At 38.8% G+C, this 23,021-nt stretch overlaps 1 protein-coding gene across 1 annotated transcript in view; it reads right to left on the bottom strand.

The window, feature by feature from the left end:
- LOC126263402 (armadillo repeat-containing protein gudu-like) overlaps window positions 1–23,021 on the bottom strand; it is a 110,127-nt gene that overhangs the window by 37,421 nt on the left and 49,685 nt on the right. The window contains exons 4-6 of the mRNA XM_049960496.1: window positions 20,705–20,815; window positions 20,306–20,602; window positions 19,601–19,897 (exon numbers count right to left, since the gene is read on the bottom strand). Of these exons, the coding sequence (XP_049816453.1) occupies window positions 19,601–19,897; window positions 20,306–20,602; window positions 20,705–20,815 (705 nt within the window). The remainder of the gene's footprint in view (window positions 1–19,600; window positions 19,898–20,305; window positions 20,603–20,704; window positions 20,816–23,021) is intronic.

The following is a 23,021-nucleotide window of genomic DNA, read 5'->3' as shown; positions in this document are numbered from 1 at the left end:
TTCATATGAATTTATTAATGTATACAGCTGTATTACTGTTTCGACATTGGTAGTTGTAATTCACAAGCCAAATCTACATAACTTCTTTTAGAACTAATGACATTCTACATTTAAATATTGGAAGAAAATCAACAAATATTTTTTGATTACTGTTTCTTCTGAATATTAGCAAAAAATAAACTGATCAATTAGATTTTCTTTTATCAAAATTTTTTTGAATGGCTCCCACTCCTTTTATTTCACATTTCACTCTTCCTCCTCCTTTCATAATGTGAGCACTCCCAAACATATCCTGGGCCAATTTTGCTGTGTTAAAATTTTTTTTTCATGTGTATCCTTCAGTTTACCTGACACCTGAGAGAGAATTTCTTCTCATGTCCCCTTAGATAGATGCTTCTTTTTTTCCCAGAGCAGCTTTATCACAGTCAATTGATTTTTTCACGTTATTCATCTTTTTAATCTTAACTTGATTTGGTTTCATGTCTCTTTTTTTATTTCCTCCTGATTCAAGTTTTTTTCTTTCACATTCTTCCTTTTAAGCAGAATAATTTCTATGTCCTTGATCCATACCTGATGAGCTGTGAGTCAATGCGCACAGAAAGAAAATGAGGGTAATGTGCTTCCAAAAGTTATATTAAATATCATTCCACTGTTCCAAATTTCTTTTGGGTGAAGGCCGTAAAGTAAGCCTTTTTGTGGTTGTATGCCCCAAAAACTTGTGACGTGGACTGTTAAACTCGTCTAAATTCTTTCAAATTCTTTCCAGTGAACAGCCCAACCATCAAAATAACAGTAAATACTCACCAGAATCAGATGATTCTTCACCAAAATATTTTAGAGGGACAAGCTGACTTCAGAAAGTATTTCACATAATTTCTGATGTAATGTTACACCATCTCCATTGTGAATAAATAAAGTTTTTAGTGACACATTGTTATGCAACATTTACTCTCTGACCAAAATGTAATGTTTGTTTGTAATTTTTTTAAATCTTTAACATTGGTAGTTTCAATGAAACTCAATGTGCAATATGCTTCTTCTATTATGTTCCCAGAAATATGGTGTCAGTCTATCAGTTATTAGGTACACTATCTCATTTCCTTAGACAAAAGTGAAAAACATTCAGGTACACTACCAGGGAACATCTTCTGAAAAACATTATAAATTTTATTTGATGAATACATAAAGCAATTGGAAATCACTGATTTCGTTCTTCAAATCAGTTCAGCAGTGATCGAAGAACTTTTGGTACTTAACACCTGTACTATTGGCACATGTACCATAGTTGAGGGTTGTGCCTAGTCTGAAAGTTTTAAATGTTACTGACGTAGTCTGCATCTAAGTTCAAGGTTACACTTATGTTTTGTTGAAAGTGAGCAGCTAAAAACTGCTTGAAAACCTTTTGCCACAAAAATAATAGAGGAAGAGCACACACTGCAAAATAGTTCTCTTTCTCTTTTTCCTCAATGCAAAGACTTTTATTTTCAAAACTGAAAAGAGTATCACAGCAGCACTTTTGTTACTACAGCAAAATTAGAATCTGGAACAAAAATAGAAGCAGTTGTAATAGAGAAATATGTGACACTAAGAACAGTTGTGCAAAATATAAAAAAGGAATCAAAAAGGAACAAACTATTTCAAATTTAAGAAACTCCTCACATTAGATTTTATCTACTTTCATCATTGGAGCATTCCAACAATTTAAATGAATGAACAAGAATAGTGAAACTTGGAACCACAAATAAATAACTTATTTTATTCCTAAGAGATTAAAAAAGTTTTAAAAAGTGAAAAAAATTTAAAAAGTTGATAAAATTTGATAACATTAAAAAAAGGTGACTAAAAGTGCAAAAGGTGGCTGACTCCTAAATCTGCAGCTGCAGAAGACTGTGTGGTTGATAACAAGGGATAAAGAATTTCAATATCTAGCAGACAAAGATATGCAACAGTTCTTCCAAGCCACACAAAAACAATTTATGGTCCAATCACCTTTGGTAGAAATCTAATTTGGTCCAGTGACAAGAGTACACTTTTAAAAGATCAATGCTCCACCGTGAACAGTTGGAAGGAACATTTTGAAGACTTTCTGAATCAGGATCAGTTATTAATGGGAAGTGTATGATGAAAATGCATCCACCAACATTAGATGAAGTTAGGTGTGCTGCCAATCAATCAAAGCGACAAAAGGCCACAGGTTGTTATGGTACACCAGCAGAAGTTCTCAAAATAGGTGGTGAGAAACTCATTAGGCACACACATGAACTGATTGTTAAACTCTGGAATACTGAAACTCTGTCTCCTGATTTCAGAAATAGTCTGCTGGTTACAATACTGAAGAAATGAGATCACAAAGACTGCAGTAACTACCATGGAATATCGTTGCTATCTAATTTGTGAAAACTAATTACTCAAATTCTCGAAAATTGTGCTAAGCCCTTAGTCGGGGAATTACTATCAGAGAGCCAGTGTGCCTTCAGGCCTTTTAGAGGGAGCTCAGTTCTGATATTCATGGCTCATCAGTTTCAAGAAAATGCAGGGAACAAAATAAACCTCTTTACATTGCCTTTATAGACCTCACTAAGGCATCTGATTCCATAAACTTTGAAGCTTTAAGGAAGATTTTGGCTCTGTATGAGTTTCCACAATAATTTATTGACATCATGAAACTGTTCTACATAGATCTATGACAGCAACTGTCATTGGTAATGACTCTATATGTGAACCATTGTGTATGAATACCAGTGTTAAGCAAAGATGTGTGATTGTCCCCATGTTATTTTTCTTGCATGTTGCCACCATTATGCAGTCTACATCTACATCTACATCTACATGGTTACTCTGCAATTCACACTTAAGTGCCTCGTAGAGGATTCATCGAACCATTTTCATACTAATTCTCTACCATTCCACTCTCGAATGGTGTGTGGGAAAAAGTAACACCTAAATCTATCCGTTCGAGCTCTGATTTCTCTTATTTTATTATGATGATCATTTCTCCCTATCTAGGTGCGTGTCAACAAAATACTTTTTAGGAAGTTTCATATCAGCGTACACTCCGCTGTAGAGTGAAAATTTCATTCTAGAAACATCCCCCAGGCTGTGGCTAAGCCATGTCTCTGCAATATCCTCTCTTTCAGGACTGCTAGTTCTGCAGGTTTCGCAGGAGAGCTTCTGTAAAGTTTGGAAAGTAGGAGATGAGGTACTGGCAGAAGTAAAGCTGTGAGGACGGGGCGTGAATCATGCTTGGGTAGCTCAGTTGGTAGAGCACTTGCCCGCAAAAGGCAAAGGTCACGAGTTCGAGTCTCGGTCCAGCACACAGTTTTAATCTGCCAGGAAGCTTCAAAATATTTTTGCATTTGGAAGACAAAGTTGGTGATTGAAATTTCGTAAATAGATCTTGTGGCAAAGAAAACCGCCTTTGTTTCAGCGACTGCCGCCCCAACTCGCCTATCATACCAGTGACACTCTCACCCCTATTGCAGATAACACGAAACGAGTTGCCCTTCTTTGCACTTTTTTGATGTCCTCCATCAATCCTAGCTGGTAAGGATCCCATATTGTGCAGCGATATTCCAGCAAAGGACGGACAAGTATAATGTAGGCTGTCTCTTTAGTGGGTTTGTCACATCTTCTAAGTGTTCTGCAAACAAAGTGCAGTCTCTGTTTCGCCTTCCCCACAATATTATCTATGTGGTCTTTCCAATTTAAGTTGCTCATAATTGTAATTCCTAGGTATTTAGTCAAATTGACAGCCCTTAGATTGGTGCGATTTATCGTATACCCAAAATTTATTGGATTTCTTTTAGTACCCATGTGGACGCAGTTAGTCAAAAATGATCTTCCTCCAATAATATAGTCAATTTACAGGATGGATGGGACACTGTGTAATCTGAGCCCTTTAAAAGCAAGCCCATGAACATTTCCTGCAGCATTAATTGAGTTACAGTGTGCTGATGTTAATGCAATTGTAGCTCAGTCTAAAGAAGAATTGGAGTTAATGCTGAATGCATTCTCCACAACATACAAAAAGATTGGTCTCAAAGTGAATCCTAGTAAAACAGATCCTTCACCAACCAGCATCGCAGAATAGACAAAGAAATATCAGTGTCACAGTCAATAGAGGGAGTCTTCAAATAGTTAACACCATTCCATATCTTGACAGCTTCCTCTCATCAAGTGCAAATAAAGATAATGGAAATCTAGTACAGAATGAACCATGGACCTTGCCATTGGTGGGGAGGCTTGCGTGCCTCAGCGATACAGATAGCCGTACCGTAGGTGCAACAACAACGGAGGTGTATCTGTTGAGAGGCCAGACATCATCTGGTTCCTGAAGAGGGGCAGCAGCCTTTTCAGTAGTTGCAGGGGCAACATTCTGGATGATTGACTGATCTGGCCTTGTAACACTAACCAAAACAGCCTTGCTGTGCTGGTACTGCGAACGGCTGAAAGCAAGGGGAAACTACAGCCGTAATTTTTCCCAAGGGCATGCAGCTTTACTCTATGATTAAATGATTATTGCGTCCTCTTGGGTAAAATATTCCGGAAGTAAAATAGTACTCCATTTGGATCTCTCGGCGGGGACTGCTCAGGAGGACATCGTTATCAGGAGAAAGAAAACTGCCATTCTACGGATCGGAGCGTCGAATGTCAGATCATTTAATCGGGCAGGTAGATTAGAAAATTTAAAAAGGGAAATGGATAGGAAAAAGTTAGATATAGTGGTAATTAGTGAAGTTTGGTGGCAGATGAATACAGGGTCATAAATACAAAATCAAATAGGGGTAATGCAGGAGTAGGTTTAATAATGAATAAAAAAATTGGAGTGCGGGTAAGCTACTACAAACAGCATAGTGAACGCATTATTGTGGCCAAGACAGACATGAAGCCCATGCCTACTACAGTAGCACAAGTTTATATGCCAACTAGCTCTGCAGATGATGAAGAAACTGATGAAATGTATGATGACATAAAAGAAATTATTCAGGTAGTGGAGGGAGACAAAAATTTAATAGTCATGGGTGACTGGAATTCGAGAGTAGGAAAATGGAGAGAAGGAAACATAGTAGGTGAATACGGATTGGGAGTAAGAAATGAAAGAGGAAGCCGTCTGGTAAAATTTTGCACTGAGCATAAATTAATCATAGCTAACACTTGGTTCAAGAATCATGAAAGAAGGTTGTATACATGGAAGAACCTTGGAGATACTAAAAGGTATCAGATACATTATATAATGGTAAGACAGAGATTTAGGAACCAGGTTTTAAATTGTAAGACATTTCTAGTGGCAGATGTGGACTCTGACCACAATCTATTGGTTATGAACTGTAGATTAAAACTGAAGAAACTGCAAAAAGGTGGGAATTTAAGGAGATGGGACCTGGGTAAACTGACTAAACCAGAGGTTGTAGAGAGTTTGAGGGAGAGCATAAGGTAACAATTGACAAGAATGGGGGCAGAAATACAGTAGAAGAAGAATGGGTAGCTTTGAGGGATGAAGTAATGAAGGCAGCAGACGATCAAGTAGGTAAAAAGACGAGGGCTGGTAGAAATCCTTGTGTAACAGGAGAAATATTGAATTTAATTGATGAAAGGAGAAAATATAAAAATGCAGTAAATGAAGCAGGCAAAAAGGAATACAAAGGTCTCAAAAATGAGATCGACAGGAAGTGCAAAACTGCTAAGCAGGGATGGCTAGAGGACAAATGTAAAGATGTAGAGGCTTATCTCACTAGGGGTAAGATAGATACTGCCTACAGGAAAATTAAACAGACCTTTGGAGAAAAGAGAACCACTTGTATGAATATCAAGAGCTCAGATGGAAACCCAGTTCTAAGCAAAGAAGGGAAAGCAGAAAGGTGGAAGGAGTATATAGAGGGTCTATACAAGGGTGATGTACTTGAGGGCAATGTTATAGAAATGGAAGAGGATGTAGATGAAAATGAAATGGGAGATGTGATACTGCGTGAAGAGTTTGACAAAGCACTGAAAGACCTGAGTCAAAACAAGGCCCCGGGAGTAGACAACATTCCATTAGAACTACTGACAGCCTTGGGAGAGCCAGTCATGACAAAACTCTACCATCTAGTGAGTAAGATGTATGAGACAGCCGAAATATCCTCAGACTTCAAGAAGAATATAATAATTCCAATCCCAAAGAAAGCAGGTGTCGACAGATGTGAAAATTACTGAACTATCAGTTTAACAAGTCACAGCTGCAAAATACTAAAGCGAATTCTTTACAGACGAATGGAAAAACTGGTAGAAGTCAACCTCGAGGAAGATCAGTTTGGATTCCGTAGAAATCTTGGAACATGTGAGGCAATACTGACCTTACAACTTATCTTAGAAGAAAGATTAAGGAAAGGCAAACCTACTTTTTTAGCATTTGTAGACTTAGAGAAAGCTTTTGACAATGTTGAATTGAACACTCTCTTTCAAATTCTAAAGGTGGCTGGGATAAAATACAGGCAGTGAAGGCTATTTACAATTCGTACAGAAACCAAATGGCAGTTATAAGAGTCGAGGGACATGAAAAGGAAGCAGTGGTTGGGAAGGGAGTGAGACAGGGTTGTAGCCTCTCCCCAATGCTATTCAATCTGTATATTGAGCAAGCAGTAAAGGAAACAAAAGAAAAATCTGGAGTACGTATTAAAATCGATGGAGAAGAAATAAAAACTTTGAGGTTTGCCAATGACATTGTAGTTCTATCAGAGACAGCAAAGGAGTTGGAAGAGCAGTTGAACGGAATGGACAGTGTCTTGAAAGGAGGATGTAAGATGAACATCAACAAAAGCAAAATTAGGATAATGGAGTGTAGTCAAATTAAATTGTGTGATGCTGAGGGTATTAGATTAGGAAATGAGACACTTAAAGTAGTAAATGAGTTTTGCTATTTGGGGAGCAAAATAACTGATGATGGTCGAAGTAGAGAGGATATGGAATGTAGACTGGCAATGGGAAGGAAAGCGTTTCTGAAGAAGAGAAATTTGTTAATATCAAGTATAGATATAAGTGTCAGGAAGTCCCTTCTGAAAGTATTTGTATGGAGTGTAGCCATGTATGGAAGTGAAACATGGATGATAAATAGTTTGGACGAGAAGAGAATAGAAGCTTTTGAAATGTGGTGCTACAGAAGAATGCTGAAGATTAGATGGGTAGATCACATAACTAATGAGGAGGTATTGAATAGAATAGGGGAGAAGAGGAGTTTGTGGCACAACTCGACAAGAAGAAGGGACCAGTTTGTAGGGCATGTTCTGAAGCATCAAGGGTTCACAAATTTAGCATTGGAGGGCAGGCTGGAGAGTAGAAATTGTAGATGGAGACAAAGAGATGAATACACTAAGCAGATTCAGAAGGATGTAAGTTGAAGTAGGTACTGGGAGATGAAGCAGCTTGCACAGGATAGAGTAGCATGAAGAGCTGCATCAAACCAGTCTCAGGATTGAAGACCATAACAGCAACAACAGTACAGAATTAACCATGCTGGAGCGTCCTTTGCAAGACTAAGATCTTGAATATTTGACGACCGTAATTTTAATGATGCAATGAAGATACTTGTGTACAATTCAGTTGTAATTCCCATCCTGCTTTATGGATCTGACTCCTGGACATGTCACCTACAGCACCTTAAAAAGCTGGAACAATATCACCAGTAATGCTTGAGAATGATTCTGCATATAGCATGGCATGACAGATGCACAAATATCAGCAACCTTGAAGATGCACACACAACCAGTATAGAAGCGATTGTTTTAGTGTGCCAGTTACTCTTAGCAGGGCATGTAGTCAGCATGCTCAATAATCGCATTCCCAAACAAGTGTTTTATTCTGAGTTAGCAATTGGCAAACAAGGTGTGTGGGAGCAGAAGAAATAATTGAAGGCTGTAACTAAGGCTAACATGAAGATTTGTCACATTAATGTTAACATCTGGAAGATCTTAGCAATTGACTGTTCATCCTGGAGATCACTAGTCCATTGTGGAGCAATACTTTTTGAAGAAAACAGCTGACAAACAGGCACCGATAAAGAGACAGCATAGAAAACAAAAGGAAATGCTGAGACAAAATGGAAGGATAGAATCTGCTATGCCTGGGACCACCAGTCATCACTGTGGCAAACTGTGTACCTTCCACATCGAACTGGACTCACAGATAATCAGAAGACAAATCTACTGAACAGTCGACGATGCCATGCTGGGATGGGTATGGCAAGAATTCGATTATTGTATTGACATCTTGTGGGTCACTCATGGTTCGCCTATCGAATGTTTGCAAAAAAATAAAAAAAAACTTTGAGGGTTTCTCTTCCAAATAACATATGTATGACATTCCCCATTACAAAACACACTGACACACACATGTAGAGCTCAATTACTGGGCCAACTTGCCAACTTCCAGCCATTAACCACTGGTCATATACTAAACCACATCTACAGCTGCACTGATGCCCTGACCAGCCATCTTCACAAGAGCTGGATGACAGACTATGTTTCAGTACCCCTATATCCTGGGTGCTCTGCACTTTAGGGGCAGTGGAAGGCAGAGAGCAGGGGCTGGGCCAGTGGGGGGAGGGAGGGTCTCCAGACCAGGGGGAGGGAACTATGTGAGAATAAATAATCAACCAATTAAGTGTGTTATTTGTTATCTATGAAGTAGTTCTTTGTTTTCGTAATTTCTTTGACTTTGTTGTCTCACTTATTTTATGACTGCATTGGGTATATTTGACTGTGTTCAATAAATTGAAACTTGGTACATTCAAAGTAGTGCACTTGTTGATTTGAGGGTATTAGTGTCATCTTCACTGTAAAATAAGAGAAATCGCTCTATATCAGATTTGTAACAGCATTCAGTGATATTCAGCATATTACTAAACTCATTCTGCATCGTACAGATCTGCATTATGTGATGAAAAGTATCTAGGCAACTCTGTGTACTGCAGAATTGTCCACAAGATGTCATGAGAGACAGAACTGCCAGTATAAAACAATGTGGGGAGTACTGCATTGTCGGTAGAGAGGCACTAAAAGCAGAACGGGTTGGTCAGGAGAGCTCATGACTTCGAGTCTAGACTAATCATTGGATATCAAACAAAAAATCCATCAAGAATGTTTCAACTCTTCTAAAGCTGCCCAAGTTGACTGCTGGTGAAGTGTAAATGGGAAGCAACAACCACAGTTAAAGCAACATGCCTCAAGTACTGACAGACAGGAACTTTCGAGCAGTGAGGAGAAAGGATGTAAAAAATTACAAGAAATCAGTGGAAGGAGTTCCAAAGTGCTACCTGCACTACAGTTAGCACAATGACTGTGTGCAGGGAGTTGAAAAGAATTGGGTATAATGATCCAGCAGCTGGTCGTAAGCCACACATTTCTGTATTCAGTGCTAAGTGACACTTGTGGTGGTGTAAAGAGCGACACCACTGGTCAATGGATGACTGGAAATGAGTGATTTGAAGTGATTAACCATGCTGTAGCCAGAGGCAATCTGATGGAAGCGTTTGGGTTAGGTGAATGCCTAGCAGATGTTACCTGCCATCATAAGTAATGCCAACAATGAAATACAGAGGAGGTGGTATAACAGTGTGGGGGTGTTTTTCATGGTTAGGATGTGGTCCCCTTACTGCACTTGAGAAAACACCAAATTCAGAAGGATACGAACACATTTTACAGCATTGTGAGCTACATACAGTAGAGATCATTTAGGAGACAATGATTGTTTGTATCAGCTTAACAATGCACCTTTTCATAAAACAGCATCTGTGAGGCAATGTTTTTTTTTGACAATAACATCTCTGAAGTGAACTAGCCTGCCCAGAGTCCAGACCTGAAACCAAGGGAGCAGTTTTTGGATAGCTTAGAATGCAGACTTCGCTCAAGACCCCCGAGCAGCACTACCTTTCTGGTTTTGGCTCCTGAGGAAGAATGGGCTGCCTTTTTTTCACATACAGTTGGACACCTCACTGAAAGTGTCACCAGCAGAATTCAAGACATCATAAAGGAAATCAGTGGACACACCTCACATTAATGTCTGCTAATAGATGTGGTATCCAGAGCAGTGAGGGAAAGTACTAGGTGGGAGAGTGAATGGCTAGACAACTAATAATATTTTGAAATATAACAAAGATGTTGTCTAGAACAAGCACTAAAATTAATTTAAGAGTGATAAGCTGTTTGGATAAGTGCACCTAATATCCATGCATAAAATAAATTATTAAAAATGAATAAATAGTAATCAAATTAACACATTGTTCATAAACACTGAGTGTACACTGTTTTCGCTAGACGGCTTCTTTGGCATGTGCTTTTGCTGGTGAACACTGGGCTCAATCTGTATACAGCTGGGCTGCTACACTGCCTGCAAGTACAGTGTGTTGCGAAGGTCATCTTCCGACAAGTGGTGCTGTAGCAAACATGGAGAGACGTTGCTGACTCGGCTATCTCAGTATGTCACAAAATTTCATGAAATATGCGGAATTCTTGAAATCATATTGAAAATTGAGTACTTTAGTTGATTTTCAGAGTTGATATCCATGCAAGTTCTTCCAGTATGTTTTAAAAAATTACCTTGTGCACTGTGTGCAAAATTTCAAATGTGTCTCTGTTTGTCAGCCAAGTGTTTAGTGTCAGTTAGATGGTCTCCAGATGCTAATTTTTATAAGATGTCTCATGTATGAATAATAGATGCATTTATCCAAATAGCTTATCACTCTTAAATTCATTTAAGCATGTATTTTAGATAAGTTACGTTTTAATACTACACTTTATTAATTGCCTAGTCACCACTTTCTCTTCCTCCACTAGAGCCACTGCCCATGGCACAGAGATACAATTAGATAGATAAAAACAATCTACTCACATAGCAGCAGCAGGAGAAAACACATATAAAACTTATGGAAATGTGCCAGCTCTCAGAGCCAGAGGCTACTTACTCTAGCAGAAGCATTGAAGGGAAAGGAAGAGGAAAAAGGAAAGGTGATGGTGAGCTCTAGGAAATGGGCAGACTTATGGAAAACATACACTCAGCCCTGGGTAATGATGGGGGGGAGGACTTAACATGCAGGATGAATGAGAAGAAAACACTTGATTTGAAAACACAGATTTGAAAACCTGAGAGTTTACAGGTGGAAGACAGGAAATAAGAAACACAGAGCTTACTGGCAAAACATCATGCAAGAGTTAATAAGAGCAGAACGCTAAGTGCAGGCAATGGAAATGCCAGGTAAGGACATCAAAAATGTAGGAAAAGATAGATTGCTCAAAAGTGGCTCTGAGCACTATGGGACTTAACAGCTGAGGTCATCAGTCCCCTAGAACTTAGAACTACTTAAACCTAACTAATCAAAGGACGAAACTTCCTGGAAGATTAAAACTGTGTGCCGGACCAAGACTCGAACTCGGGACCCGAGTTCGAGTCACGGTCCGGCACACAGTTTTAATCTGCCAGGAAGTTTCATATCAGCACACACTCCGCTGCAGAGTGAAAATATCATTCTAAGCTAAGGATATCACACACATCTATGCCCGAGACAGGATTCAAACCTGTGAACGTAGCGGTCGCACGGTTCCAGACTGTAGCACCTAGAACTGCTCGGCCACTCCGGCCTGCGATAGATTGCTACTTACCATAAAGCTGACATATAAAGTTGCAGACAGATACAATTAAAAGACACTTACACAAAGCATTTGGCCACAGACTTCATCAGAAAAAGAGGAACACACACCATTTACACAGAGCTGCCAGAATAGGTGGTCACGTGTGCGTGAGGTGACTTGCTTATGTGTATGAAAGGTTTGTGTTTCCCTTTTTCTGATGAAGATCCTAGCTGAAAGCTTTGTGTAACAGATGGGGGACTAGGCAGTTCAGAAAATTAAAAAAAAACATGCACAAAACTAAAACAGAATGAAGAAAAGCAATATGTAAACGTAGGCCAGGTGGGTGGTGAGAGCCAATGACATGCAACACTAGTTCCCATCTGCTGAGTTCTGAGAAACTGTTGTCAGAGGAAAGAATCCACATGGCACATATGGTGAAACAAGTTGTGGGTATATGACTATTATGTTGTAGAGCATGCTCTGCAACAGGATATTGTGTGTTGCCAGTTTAAACTTTCTGCCTGTGCCCATTCATCCAAACTGATAACCTGGTGGTAGTAATATCAGTGTAGAAGGCTAAACAGTGGTTACATAATGGCTGGTAGAGCACAATGTGTCATTTCACAGGTGGCTGTCTCTTTGATAGTACATGTTTTGCCAGTTACAGGTCTGGTGTAGGTAGTGGCAGGATGGTGCATAGGGCGAGCCTTACAGTGGAGGCAGTCAGGTGGGTAGGAACCATAGGGTAGGGAAATGGATGCAGACCATGATATTGGGAGGTGGGGGGGGGGGGGGGGGTCAGAAAACTATTGTAAGTGTGATGAGCAAAATGTTAGTCAGAGTGGAGCTCATTTCAAGACATGATTTTAGGAAGTCATAACCTTGTCAAAGTAGCTGATTAATACATTCAAGGCCAGAATAGTATTTACTGACAAGAGGTGCCTTCCTGAGTTGTTTTATGCAGGGATCAGTAGTACTTCCTGACACCAGTTTCTCAGAACCCTGCAGATGGGAACTGATTTTACAACATGTCCTTGGCTCTTGCCTACCACCTGGCCTAAATTTATGTTAATTTCTTGTATCAACATTTCTTTTCAGTAACTATTCCTGTTCTTCTTCTTCAACACTTCTGCTAGAAGATGGAACCACTGGCTCTCAAAGCTGGCATATTTCCATAACTTTTATATGTGTTTGTAACAATATTATGAAAAGATACTTGCTACTCACCATATAGCGGAGATGCTGAGTCTCAGATAGGCACAACAAAAAGGCTGTCAGAAAGTGAGCTTTCAGCCAACAAGGCCTTCACCAGAAATAGGCGACACACACACCTGCACACACACACACACACACACACACACACACACACACACACACACACATGTATATGCAACTCATACACACATAACCACAGTCTCTGGCTGCTGTGTGTGTGTGTGTGTGAGTGAATGAGTGAGCGCATGCGTGTTTGCATATGTTGTCTGAGAAGGCCTTGTTGGCCTAAAGCTCATTTTCTGACAGTATTTCTGTTGTGCCTGTCTGTGACTGAGCGTCTCCGCTACGCGGTGAGTAGCAACACTGCTTTTCTTAATACTGGTACATTCCAGTCTGGATTTTACATTGTTTTATATGAGTTTTCTCCTCCTGTCACTTGGTGAGTAGATATTTTATTGATTTAATTATGTTATATATCTTCAAAAACTGATTATTTTCATTGAAATATTAAGAGGGTGGGATTAGTAAGACGTTGGATACTGCTAAATTCTATTATTTTATTACAAGTCTGGTATAAAGCTATTCCATTTATTTTACATCTAATCACTGAGTACTTTTATAAAATTTCTTGACTTGTTAACAACTCACAATTAATCAAATACAATTTTAAAAATTTTAAATTCATATATTTTCAGTATGATGATGCTGTTGTTGTGGTCTTCAGTCTAGAGACTGGTTTGATGCAGCTCTCCATGCTACTCTATCCTGTGCAAGCTTCTTCATCTCCCCGTACCTACTGCAACCTACATCCTTCTGAATCTGCTTAGTGTATTCATCTCTTGGTCTCCCTCTATGATTTTTACCCTCCACACTGCCCTCCAATACTAAACTGGTGATCCCTTGATGCTTCAGGACATGTACTACCAACCGATCCCTTCTTCTAGTCAAGCTGTGCCACAAATTTCTCTTCTTCCCAATTTTATTCAATACCTCCTCATTAGTTATGTGATGTACCCATCTAATCTTCAGCATTCTTCTGTAGCACCACATTTTGAAAGCTTCTATTCTCTTTTTGCCTAAACTATCATCCACGTTTCACTTTCATACATGGCTACACTCCATACAGATACTTTCAGAAAAGACTTTCTGACACTTAAATCTATACACGATGTTAACAAATTACACTTCTGCAGAAACGCTTTCCTTGCCATTGCCAGTCTACATTTTATATCCTTTCTCCTTCGACCATCATCAGTTATTTTACTCCCCAAATAGCAAAACTCATTTACTACTTTAAGTGTCTCATTTCCTAATCTAATACCCTCAGCATCACGCAATTTAATTTGACTACATTCCATTATCCTCGTTTTGCTTTTGTTGATGTTCATCTTACATCCTCCTTTCAAGACACTGTCCATTCCGTTCAGCTGCTCTTCCAGGTCCTTTGCTGTCTCTGACAGAATTACAATGTCATTGGCGAACCTCAAAGTTTTTGTTTCTTCTCCATGGATTTTAATTCCTAATCCGAATTTTTCTTTCGTTTCCCTTACTGCTTGCTCAATATACAGATTGAATAACATCGGGGATAGGCTACAACCCTGTCTCACTCCCTTCCCAACCACTGCTTCCCTTTCATGCCCCTCGACTCTTATACTGCCATCTGGTTTCTGTACAAATTGTAAATAAACTTTCGCTCCCTGTATTTTACCCCTGCCACCTTCAGAATTTGAAAGAGAGTATTTCAGTTAACATTGTCAAATGCTTTCTCTAAGTCTACAAATGCTAGAAACATAGGTTTGCCTTTCCTTAATCTATTTTCTAAGATAAGTTGTAGGGTCATTATTGCTCATGTGTTCCAACATTTCTACGGAATCCATGATGATAAGCCCTTGTATTTCCAGCCAGGTGGCAATGCTAAGGTACTGAAACATTCTGACGAGAGTCGTACTCATTACTTTGTTCCCACCCAGAATGAAGCACAAGAGGTTTCCATCAGCAGTATACAACAAGAAAGTATAGAGTCACAAATAGTTTCAATCTGATGCCTACTCAAATAGATACTTAGGAATGATTTATTTTTATTTGTAGATCTGAAGATGACCATAAAATCATCAAAACTAGAATCTTTCTGGGAAATTTGTAACTGAGACTGTTAAAATAAACATTTAAAATATATATAGTTGTAGCTTCTCCAATGTTGTGTTATCTATTATCAAAATTGAATAGCATTGTGTAAATGCTAGAAGCACACTCTGCTGAATTTGTGTTTCAGTTGGAATGTAGTGAAGACTCTCTAAACCCTTGTCATAATCAAGCCTGAAAAACAAAATGTCCTACAGAGAGCAAAAATATCTTAAAACATAAACAAATTTTAATCCTTCATTTCTGTGGCCATATTGTCCATAGTTACTTTACAATTCTAGACAGTTGCAACCACAGAGCAAAAATACCCTCAAGAATAAATAAAGTTATTTCTTCATGACAGTTGCTTCTACAGTACAGGTGAGTTCTTCAGTAACAGTATGCTTATGTGTAATAGATTAGTTGTCTATCTGGACAAATATCACATTCTCATACCACTACAGCACGGTTTCAGAAAGAGTAGATCTATGGAATCAGCAGTTCCCTAATTGACCAAATACATTATGCAGTCCTTAGATGAAAAACAAGTTGTATCTGCAATGTTTCTGGATCTCTCCAAAGTATTTGACAGTACTGACCATGAAATACTGACAAGAAAACTGGAAAACTATGGTACTCGACGGCAAGCAGGGAAATGGATAAAATCAAACCTATGCAACAGGAAGCAATATGTATCAATAGGGGATGCGTATCAGTCAGAAACCAAAACCATTAGATATGGAGTGCCACAGGGATTGGTAATGAGGCCATTGCTGTTTCATCTGTTTGTTAATGACATAGGTGTTGATGAGAAAGAGAAGAAGACATCGTACGCAGATGACATGACAATACTGAACAATGACCAAACTGTGGCACAGCTTGAGAGAAAAGCATACATATTTGCAAACTCCACAGCTCCTGGAAAATGGACTTGTTATAAACCTAAAAAAGACTATGTATGCAGTGTTCAGAAATAAAGAGAAGGCTGTGCACATGGATTTAGAGGTGGATGAAATGAGACTAGAAGAAGCAGAATCCACTAGATTCTTAGGTATTTCTGGGGATAACAAGCTGAAATAGAAACAACACATTAATTCTGTCTGTAAGAAACTCCGCTCCATCATATTTATAATGAGGCAGCTAGCACAGTATGCAGACAAACGGCTTCTGTGCACAGTATACCATGGACTCTTTGAACCACAACTGCAGTATGGAGTGGTATTGTGGGGAAACTCAAACATTCAAGAAATGAAAAGGGTGTTCACACACACACACACACACACACACACACACACACACACACACACACACACATATATATATATATATATATATATATATATATATATATATATATATATATACTTTGAACCACAACTGCAGTATGGAGTGGTATTGTGGGGAAACTCAAACATTCAAGAAATGAAAGGGTGTTCACACACACACACACACACACACACATATATATATATATATATATATATATATATATATATCACACAAACATACACACAAAATTCAAGCTTTCACAACAAACTGTTGCCTCATCAGGAAAGAGGGAAGGAGAGGGAAAGACGAAAGGATGTGGGTTTTAAGGGAGAGGGTAAGGAGTCATTCCAATCCCGGGAGCGGAAAGACTTACCTTAGGGGGAAAAAAGGACGGGTATACACTCGCACACACACACATATCCATCCACACATATACAGACACAAGCAGACATATTTAAAGACAAAGAGTAAGACAAAGAGTTTGGGCAGAAACTCTTTGTCTTTAAATATGTCTGCTTGTGTCTGTATATGTGTGGATGGATATGTGTGTGTGTGCGAGTGTATACCCGTCCTTTTTTCCCCCTAAGGTAAGTCTTTCCGCTCCCGGGATTGGAATGACTCCTTACCCTCTCCCTTAAAACCCACATCCTTTCGTCTTTCCCTCTCCTTCCCTCTTTCCTAATGAGGCAACAGTTTGTTGTGAAAGCTTGAATTTTGTGTGTATGTTTGTGTTTGTTTGTGTGTCTGTCGACCTGCCAGCACTTTCATTTGGTAAGTCACATCATCTTTGTTTTTAGATATATTTTTCCTATGTGGAATGTTTCCCTCTCTCTCTCTCTCTCTCTCTCTCTCTCTCTCTCTCTCTCTCTCTATATATATATATATATATATATATATATATATATATATATATATATATATTAATAGAGGGAAACATTCCACGTGGGAAAAATATATCTAAAAACAAAGATGATGTGACTTACCAAACGAAAGTGCTGGCACGTCGATAGACACACAAACAAACACAAACATACACACAAAATTCAAGCTTTCGCAACAAACTGTTGCCTCATCAGGAAAGAGGGAAGGAGAGGGAAAGACGAAAGGATGTGGGTTTTAAGGGAGAGGGTAAGGAGTCATTCCAATCCCGGGAGCGGAAAGACTTACCTTAAGGGGAAAAAAGGACAGGTATACACTCGCACACACACACATATCCATCCACACATTACAGATTAATGTGTGGATGGATATGTGTGTGTGTGCGAGTGTATACCTGTCCTTTTTTCCCCTTAAGGTAAGTCTTTCCGCTCCCGGGATTGGAATGACTCCTTACCCTCTCCCTTAAAACCCACATCCTTTCGTCTTTCCCTCTCCTTCCCTCTTTCCTGATGAGGCAACAGTTTGTTGCGAAAGCTTGAATTTTGTGTGTATGTTTGTGTTTGTTTGTGTGTCTATCGACGTGCCAGCACTTTCGTTTGGTAAGTCACATCATCTTTGTTTTTATATATATATATATATATATAACAGTTTGTTGCGAAAGCTTGAATTTTGTGTGTATATTTGTGTTTGTTTGTGTGTCTATCGACCTGCCAGCGCTTTTGTTTGGTAAGTCTCATCATCTTTCAAGATAGTGCAGAGTGGACTACAAATGCTAGGGTACACACCCACAGCATGCAGAGGAAGAATGACATATGAAGCGTACCCCACCAACTGACAATGCTTGAGAAAGGACCGCAGTACTCAGTTATCAAATTACTAAGAAGTCTGCCTAAAAAACTACATATTTGTACATGATACTAAGTTTTAAAAGACTTAAAAGACTATCTGCTGGAAAAAGAATTTTATAGTTTTGATGAGTACAGCTCATATAAAATTTGTAAACATTGTTAATTATAATCAATGATGTTAGAAAAGTTAGGAAGTATGTGATAATTAAGTTTTTTGTATTTTTGACATGTCCTATATTACATGTACATTCACCGTATACAATATAATCCTACAGGATCAAATAAAATTTAATTCAATTCAGTGTAAATGTGGCCACATTAAACTTTAAACAAACATGCGGACAAAAATAAGCAAACAGCCAATCCACACACGGCTTTTATCACAGATGTAGTACGTGGAATGCACTAAAAGATAAGCACAAAAGTAAGGGAGATCAGGGTTCTTTTCCCATCAACAATGTCTTCATTAGAGACAGAGAACAAGGAAGGATGAGGAAGGATAACCAGGTGGGGTTTTCCTTTTGTGTTACCTTCTTTAAAAGTAAATAAAGGATATAATTATTACATTAAAAATATTAAACTTCTAAGACCATACACATTTACAACAGTAACAGATCCTCCTTCCTGGACTCATTACTATGCAAAGACTGAATGTTCCATTCACACTTCTCTCTTAGAAATTTTTTTTTGTGATAGGACATTTAATGTGTTAACCCAAAAGTTGGTGCACTATCATAACACTAGCGGGCGGGCAGTGTACTTTGAACACGTGTAAAAAATAGCTGTCATTGTGTTACCAAAGTAAATGTGAATAAGCCAAATTACAGTTTAATCTTAGTTTAATGAAACAATAATAGAATAAACTTATGTTGTATGATATAAATCACTGTTCGATTAAGCAATAATGACAAACTTTCATTATATCACTCTGTTACCAGATACAAGTGTTACCCCACATAATGACCCACTCAAAGCACTAAACAGCACAGTTACATTAGATCCCTGCCAAATGTTTATTTAGTCACTATCCTGTAGACAACTGCCTCATTGTGGGATTGTGTTGTTAGCTTTGAATGTGGAGCATTTTCTTGCATGGATCGTAAATTTTTTGTCACGTAACTTGCTGTTTATTTTGTATTACCACTGATCATTTGGAGATATGACAACACAACTTATCATATTGTTAGCTGAAGCAATGATAAAGGAATAGGTATGGTCTCGCAGTTGTAAAACAACAATGAAATCATACAAGACAACATTATTTTTGTTTGGCGTGCTTTATACATAGGTGCACCCACTCGAGGCTCAACTATGAATATTTTATACTGGGTACAAATGATCATTCTATTCTAACTGCTGATGATATCCAAAAAATATGTATAATAATGCCTTTTCATTAATATTCTTCATGGTTTCTCCAGTATTTAAACTGCAACGTCTGGTTTCGTACAGGAACAGCAGTAAACCAAGATGTTATAGTAGGTGAATAATTTTCTTTGTATTCTGTATGAAGCGCTTTCTTTTCATGCGATTTAAATGGGTTTTCCACAGCTATACAATTTTAGTTTGTATTATATTTGACTGAGTTAAGTGTGAAATTTATGTGATATATTTCAGAGCTTTAGGTAACATATCAACATCTCAAGCTTCAGTGAACAATTATTTTCATACCTTTGAATTTTCAAGGCATGGGCACAAAGCCCAAGCAGCGTTTGCTTGCACATTTGTCGATGGGTTTTTAAGCAGTGACCAAAGAAGACTGACACCATCAAGTTCTTCAATGATGGACATTGATTCCTTTTCTTTGGCACATTCACCCAGTAGATGAGCAACATTTTCAAGCAGATCTTCTTTTGACTCAAACAACAATTCCACCAACAAGGGAACAACACGTGCTTCACGAAGAGCTTCACGGTTGTGAGAAAGTTTTGCAAACTGCGATAGTCCTCCAATCACATTTGTCAACACCTGTTCAAATTGAGTAAGTATATTTGGATTAAAGTCTTAAGGAAAATAATTGTTTAAAATATAATCTTTGTTTATAATACTATATAAAGTGGAATAAATATGCTTCTGAAAATGAGTTCATTCAGAGTACCAATAAATATTCAACTTGTTATGCTTTTTCAGTTTCTTGTAAAAGACACCAATAGTTTATTATTGACTGCGTTCTGAATTTTCTATATGAAGAATGTTTTTCAATCTATAAAATGAAATAACACTTTTTGCAATGCTTATGAGGAACAACAAAATGTAATACACTGCATAAGTTACCTTATACCTTGCCTCTACTTTCCAGTGAACATTAAATTTTTAAGCCTTGGAAATAGTGACGTCTAGGGCTACATTCAAACTTATGAAATATTCACAAATTACCTCAAGAATTTCTGGTAGAAAACATTCTTTGCGACAAATAGGATTCCTTGTCACAAGACAAAAGCTATGTAGCTCTCTATATTCATCTTGTAAAATAGCAATCAAAACTTCCACAGCTTCAAGTTCATCAAACCGTTGAACATTCTCAGAATTAAGAGCACATTTCCATATTGCACCTGTCACAGCAGCTAAAAGTAATCTGTCTGGATGAACTTTGATGGTTTTGGCAAGCTTGACTAAAATGTATAAGCCATCAGCCAGCCGAACCATATTTCGTGTAATGTCACCCTCTGCACACTGTTAAAAAGAAAAATATTAGAATTTGCAGATGCAAAAGCAAAAAAATCTGTTTCATCTTCTTAAAAACCAATGTAATTTCAAACAGAATTAATAACTCACCCTAAATATAGCTGAAGCTGAATGCTTTTTCAGTTCTGCACTTTCAGAAAAAAGATACTGAACAAAATCAGCTATCATCCCATGATTCTCGAACGCCGACTGGTAACTTTTCTGAAAGAAGGATAATCTTCATGCCTGTTCGTTTTAACAGAATGCTGAATTACATTACTTTTGTTAAAGCATGCAGAAAGTAGATAGTGATTGAAAGCAGACTGCAGAAATCTAGTGAAAAGAATGAAACTTGATAATTTACCGCTTCATAATATTGTTCAGCCTTGCCACTCATGCAGATGATACACAGGAAATGCCTAAGTCAACAAATTGTAGCTGAGTGGTGCCTCTTAAATAGGGGTGATTTGTATAGCTTCCTCTAGTTGGATACAATTATTATGAGGAGAATGATACATCCTTATTTCACACTGGAAGTGATTCAAAAGATCACAGAATCCACGCAAGTTAGCTATCGATAATCTAGTCCTATGCAACTGGTATGAGTCAGACTGTGATAATTATTAGAACTTTTGATTGTAGATTCATGTCCTGCAACATGCCACAGTAAATACTGCCAAGAGTGTGGGCTGTATTCATTACTACAGAGAAAACAGATTCTAATCTCCACATGATATATTATAAAAAGCATACTGTCTACCTCTGTGGTATAATACATGATCTTATGATAAGAATGCCATACATGTCTGATGCACTTTATAAACCCAAAGGATAAGGAATGGCTAAGGAAGTTCCTTATACAACATATGAGAGCCTCTCTATTAAGTATACCATGTGCTGAAATATACATCACCATACAGTAATTGTAATGTAAACAACCTCTGAAACTGCTTATAAATGAAGACTCAGAATTTAATTGTTAGCTACCTCCAGGAAAAGATATGCAAAATCAAAGTGTTCACACTCGACACGCTAATGTCGAGGTGTTATTGAATCAGCTAAATGCCCTCAATACCATTTGAATGTTGTTTACTTATACTGTATATGGCAAGTGAGTGTAACACATGACAAGGTCTCTGTCCACATGAACAGCCACCTTCAAAATGTGGTCAAGAGACAGCTGAACTATTTACTTGCTGAGCCTGCCACACAGTATGATGTGCTTGACTTCAACGACTGCTTTTCAACCCGTGCCTTTTGGATTCTTTCAACCAACAACAGCTTTTTTTCCTGAATTGTACAGGTGCAGATTCTCCCCCAAACACATCCTTCATTCTCATAACCACGCTGAATTTTTGCTAGTCTCTGTCCTATCTCTCTCTCTCTCTCTCACACACACACACACACACTCACCATCCACCCCCAGTTCACCTGCACAATTCTTTTCTTTGCTTTTCATTTTCCCACACAACACAGCTCTCCCCACCCTGCACTTAGTAGCCCACCACCGTGTTGCTGCCACATCTCTGCACACTCCTAAAGGCAGCACTACAGAATCTTCCCCCACTCATGCCCTGCTAGCACTCCCCCTTCTTAGCCCACAACTTCTGTACCTCCACTACCCATCCCAGCGGAGATTACTTCTCACTACAGTGACACCACGGTGCCCAGAGATGACAGTGGGCATATGTGTGTCAGTCGTGTATGTGTGTGTGTGTTTGCCTCTCCTCCGTATAGTGGCCTGTGGGTGAGGGGGCACACTATGGTATAGAGGTTGACAAGTGGCAGGGAGTGGAGACAGTGGCGCTGCCCGGTGGTTGCTAGGAAAAACAGCTGGAACATAAAACACTTTTATTCGACTTGTGCTACAATATTCACAGTGCTGTGATGCTACAGACACATTCTCTCAGGCATGGAGTATGGAGGCGCTGCTGACAGCTATAGAAGCCAGCTGCTGGTTGTGTGGCTGGCTGTGATGTCCATGCCCAATGATGCTGGCGCTTTTTTAGCCCACTCAGGAATGCGTGCCCCAGTCTGGGCAGTGTGGTGTCGTGTGACATGTGCCAGCAGTATGTCCGACTGCCAGAATTGTTGTGGAGACTTTCGAGATCCAGAAGAAGAGCTCACCCCATCGGGCAGTGTCGGTACGCAGGTGGTCGTGCCCTGCCCCGGACATGAATTGTTGCCCATCGAGGCAGAAGTTCAGCTGCTGCTGTAGTGAGTCTGGAAGTACTGATCCATCATACAGTATTACATCCCCATGTGATGGAGTTACTACAGGAGTTGGTCTGGTGGAGGAGGCAGCCCAGACCAGCATCAGCTACTTGTTGAACCATAACCCAGTGGAGAATGATGTGGCCCTCGTGTCATGGCAGGTGCTTCCAGACTGCTCATCGTGCTGCTAAAGCTAAGAAGTATTTATACTTGT

Source organism: Schistocerca nitens, chromosome 6, assembly GCF_023898315.1.
Source record: "Schistocerca nitens isolate TAMUIC-IGC-003100 chromosome 6, iqSchNite1.1, whole genome shotgun sequence".
Classification (NCBI taxonomy): Eukaryota; Metazoa; Arthropoda; class Insecta; order Orthoptera; family Acrididae; genus Schistocerca; species Schistocerca nitens.
This window is presented reverse-complemented; position numbering and strand designations above follow the sequence as displayed.